Genomic DNA, 4,270 nt, shown 5'->3' with positions numbered 1-4,270 from the left:
TAGCAGCAACCAACAAATCATCGTATCTTTTTATATTGCAAGCATGCGTGTGCAAGTCACAAACAGGTTACAATCACATATGTCCATTAAAAGGCAGGACATATGCCAGCATCATTTCAACTAATCTAATCAGTCTTATTTCATCTTGACCATCCAGCTGCAAAAAATAAGCTGGTGGATATGTAGTCCTGGCAGATAAGAAGACGCCAGAGGAAATACCTGAAGATTTCCAACGATAATGAGGTACATTATCACACGAGCATCTCATGACTAATTCATTCTTAACTATCCAGACCATGCCTGAGGAGCCACCGCATGGGTGACAGAGCTCAACCTATCGTGCAGGGTGTTACATTCTGCAGGCTGGCCTGCATCCACCATACGGAGCGCAAGGCCATCAACTACTTGATCCTTTGGGTAACCCATTCGAGCAACCTTATCAGCAATGCCTATCGGATGGTTCTGCACTGACTGAGATGGTCCCAGGTGATGAAGCACCATGGGAGCACTGCAATGTGCTTGTTGATTAAGGACAGCAACAATAGTAGCAGGATTGCTGGAAGGGCTTCCGTAAGCAGGGCTGTAGGCCTGTGCATTCCCTTGTACCGTATATGATGCTACACCGCATGGACTAACTTTACTTGGCTGAGGTACAAATGAGCCATTGCCAAGTGAATGAAGTTGCTGGTGCTGCTCCGTCAATGGAACAGAAACTGTGTTGCTTTGTACATAAATAGGAGCAGCTTCATGATGCTTCCGCTGGGATGAGGAAATTGTAGAGTGCGAAGGTGGCACGACAATGCTCCCAGTGCGTGCCTCAGCGTTACCACATGCAGACTGATGAGCTCCGTATGGAGGATATACTAGTGTGATCTGTGGCGTGCTATGAGCATGTGGAGAGGATGTTTGCGGCTGGACCATCTGTGCTGGACCTTGCTGGATATTGTTGTACTGCTGCTGTTGTTGAACCACCTGTGGTTGTGGTTGCCTTACCTGGGACTGAAGCTGCTGACCTGTTTGATGTTGCCATTGATGCTGCGGTTGAGCGTAGAACTCTGGTGTCTGTCTGGTGGTTACCTGAGGTACCTCAAGTACTGTATGTGCCTGAGTTTTCCTAGTAGTGTGTGTCTGCACAGGTTGAGCAGCAGCTTGGAACATTTGGGCCTGTCTGTGCTCCAGATGACTTTGGCCTCGCATGCAGTACATGGCAGTTTGGTTTGAGCGCTGCTGGTCTTGGACTGGCACCAGTTGCTGTAGAATAAGGCCACTGCAACTTTGGAATTGCACAGCAGGAGACTGGACAGAATTTACTTGGTGCAATGGCACAAGGGCAATCTCATTTTCCCTATTTATGAAAACTGATGGAGCACTACGTTCACTCTTTTGTGCGGAATCCTCATGTACTATCTGAAGTTTGGTCATTTCTTTCTGAGTTTCAGCAAGCTCCTGCCTTTCCTGAACGACCTGCACAGATTTCTGAACCTGACCATAGAAGTAGGTCCAGTTATGAGTGAGTCTTAAAAATGTCATCAAAAAGTTAATGAGACCACATGTTGGACATAACTGAAGAAGGTAAAAAATATGTTTGAAAATCTACATAGAATAGGCATTTTTTCAAAATTGCATTCCATAAACCTTACAAAAGCCAGATAGCAAGCTCCACAGCCCCTAGGCCAAAAGCATAAAATCACAGGAAGACAACGTCTTGCAATTCTATAAGATACGTTTTTATTTCCTTTTTTTAAGGGAGATCGCTGTAGTAAACTTGTTTGCTAAGCATCTGTCAAGCTGTCTCTAGCAGCTTACTCGTCCTATCTCTCATCTCATCTCCTATTTCAAACTTCATTCTGTAAAACAGTGCAGTGTACAGTACAACAGCGTTTTGCACGATTTGCCGGAGACAACCTCAGAATTCATGTGTTGTACACACAATATCTACCTACTCAGAATCTAAATACAACTGCTAATCTATGCACACAGAGCTGATAACATGTTATCAAAGCATAAAGATTCAGTTCAAATGGATTTTAATGCACTACTCTCCATGAGCAGTGCTAAGACTCGATGAGCTTGTGTACTGACCGTCTCCAACAGTTCACCCATATGGCTGTGCAAAACATTATTTTACATTGTAGAGTGCACTGTTCGCAGAGTGGAGTTTGAATATGTGGAAACTGTTGTATTGTGCACTTGATGAATGTCTAATGATTCAACTGAAAAAATCGGTTCTGCCGTATTTCAGTTACATGATTTAATTGGAAAAACACCATCCATTTATGACATGCATTTTGTTCAGCCAAAAACCAACACTATAACAAATTACTACCAAACAATAGCCTCTGAAACCAAACATAAAGCGTTCATAGTTTCTGGCGATGATACCTCACAGAGACAGCAGTGCTAGTGCATGATGCAACAGAGCTCAAATAAAATCAGGAAAGTACTATGCTATTTCAATGTAAAACAGATATATACCTCTTTCAATTGCTTATCAAGGCACTGGAAGTTGAGATTTGCTTCGTTATGATAATCCATCACGTCACTTCGTAATTCTCCAATGGACCTTTCCAGCTTATAGCAATACAGCTCCAATTGCGACAGCCTACCACTGATAACTTCCAGCGAATTCAACAAGTTATCTGCCTGTTTCTTCATGCAGCTTTCTATAGCGTCTGTTACGATTTCTTTAGAGACCTTTTCTTGATCGTGGTAATTAACAAATGACATCAACAGTCTGTTCTCCTGAAAATCCCGATTCATTGGGATGTAATAGACATATTAGACCGCATAGGATGAACGTAAAAGGTTAGCATATAAGATGACCAGATGAGCAATCTCTCTTGTGCCTATTTACAGAGAACAGAACCACAGCAATTTCACATATCACTGCATCGGGCAAGTAAGGATAAATCTCTTGATTGTCATTCTACCCTAGCTGTACCAAGAGCCGCGCGAATCTGAAAAGTCAGCGTAAACAAACGAGAAATGTCCACCCGAAACCGGCTAACTCGTTCACTCCTTTTACCCCAACGGGCCAGAATAACCAGAATAACCAAGCGTAGCCAAACCCTACGTTTGAAAAGCGGATATTGAACATCCAAATCCGCAATCATACGAAAGCATCAGGCGGTAACACCACAACCACTGGCACAAATCAAAATAAGGCAGCAAGATGCACGCCCCTCTATCCACGGCAACGAGCAACGAGCCCGCCGCTCCCGTCAACGCACCACGCGCACACGAAACCACTCCATAACCGTTGGCACCAACCAGACCAAGGTAGCAAGGTGCACCCATCCCCAGCAACGAGCAACGAACCCGCCGCTCTTGTCAACGCACCACAAGCACACCGCACACGGAACCACTCGGTTCGGAGTCTGGATACCTACTGCTCTGCTCCCTCAAGCCCGGGACCGAGACAGCGTCAGCCGCGGATCGAGATCTCGCGCCGCAGACAGATCGAGAAGGCGGTCGGGCTCGTACCTTGTGCCGGAGCGCCTGGTCGAAGGAGCAGCGTTTGGGGTCGGGCGAGAGGCCGAAGGCGGCGGAGACGGATGCGGCGGCGGGCCGTGCCGGGGACGCCATGGTGATCGGCGGCTGCGCTACGGTTCGTTTCCTCCGGGGGTGGCTCTGCGGTGGTCAGAGGATTCGCAAGGGAAGAAGGGAAGGGAAGCGAAGCGAAGCGACGACGGGAGGGAGGGAGGAGGAGGCGTGGGCGAGGAGTAGAAGGCAAGAGAAAAGATGAGTAAAAGCTAACCGACCATCTATCTACCGTCTCCGAGATCCGGTCTATATCATGAAGCGTACAATCGTCACGTTAACATCAGTGTAATGTAATTAAACGGTCAGCTGCGTTCAATCATAATCGCTAGGTTTGGTTGGTCCTGGACCGGACGCGTTGCCGTGCAGTGCAGGTGCAGCCGAGCCGCTCGTGGTCCGCGCGGGTCAATGCTGCATGTGGTTTTATTGCACACCGCACGCGAGGCGTGACTGCGTGAGGGGTGTGGCGATCGCCGTACGGCTGCCAGGGGGGAATGGCGCACGGACTTGCACTCATCCTGGTTGTCGGATGGCCCATCACCGTGTCCTAATCCCGCGTGCCACTGTAGATCATACTAGTCACCAAATCGTCGCCGTTTGACAACAAGGACACGAGCATAAACGCGTTCAGAATAGACGGGCAGGCTTGTAGTGACAGGTGGGCCCGAAACAACAGGCCCAAATGACAAGTCAATTCTGTTCCGTTGCTTACTCCCCCAACTTGTGTTCA

General features: G+C 47.5%; 1 protein-coding gene across 1 annotated transcript; it reads right to left on the bottom strand.

Moving 5' to 3' along the window:
• On the bottom strand, positions 1-3,685 carry LOC100275604 (uncharacterized). Its single transcript, NM_001371693.1, has 3 exons — positions 3,484-3,685; positions 2,476-2,742; positions 1-1,482 (listed from the first exon to the last, which is right to left on the bottom strand). The coding sequence occupies exons 1-3, from the start codon at positions 3,583-3,585 to the stop codon at positions 286-288; spliced, it is 1,566 nt and encodes a 521-aa protein (NP_001358622.1). The 5' UTR covers positions 3,586-3,685; the 3' UTR covers positions 1-285.
• Positions 3,686-4,270: the final 585 nt, after the last annotated feature.

Source organism: Zea mays, chromosome 6, assembly GCF_902167145.1.
Source record: "Zea mays cultivar B73 chromosome 6, Zm-B73-REFERENCE-NAM-5.0, whole genome shotgun sequence".
In the NCBI taxonomy this organism is placed as follows: Eukaryota; Viridiplantae; Streptophyta; class Magnoliopsida; order Poales; family Poaceae; genus Zea; species Zea mays.
This window is presented reverse-complemented; position numbering and strand designations above follow the sequence as displayed.

Coding starts and splice junctions, on each gene's coding strand:
- LOC100275604 (NM_001371693.1), bottom strand. CDS start 3,585: ATGGCGTCCCCGGCACGGCCCGCCGCCGCATCCGTCTCCGCCGCCTTC. Junction 2,743..3,483: donor ACCAGGCGCTCCGGCACAAG/GTACGAGCCCGA, acceptor CGGGATTTTCAG/GAGAACAGACTGTTGATGTC. Junction 1,483..2,475: donor TTGATAAGCAATTGAAAGAG/GTATATATCTGT, acceptor TTCTATGGTCAG/GTTCAGAAATCTGTGCAGGT.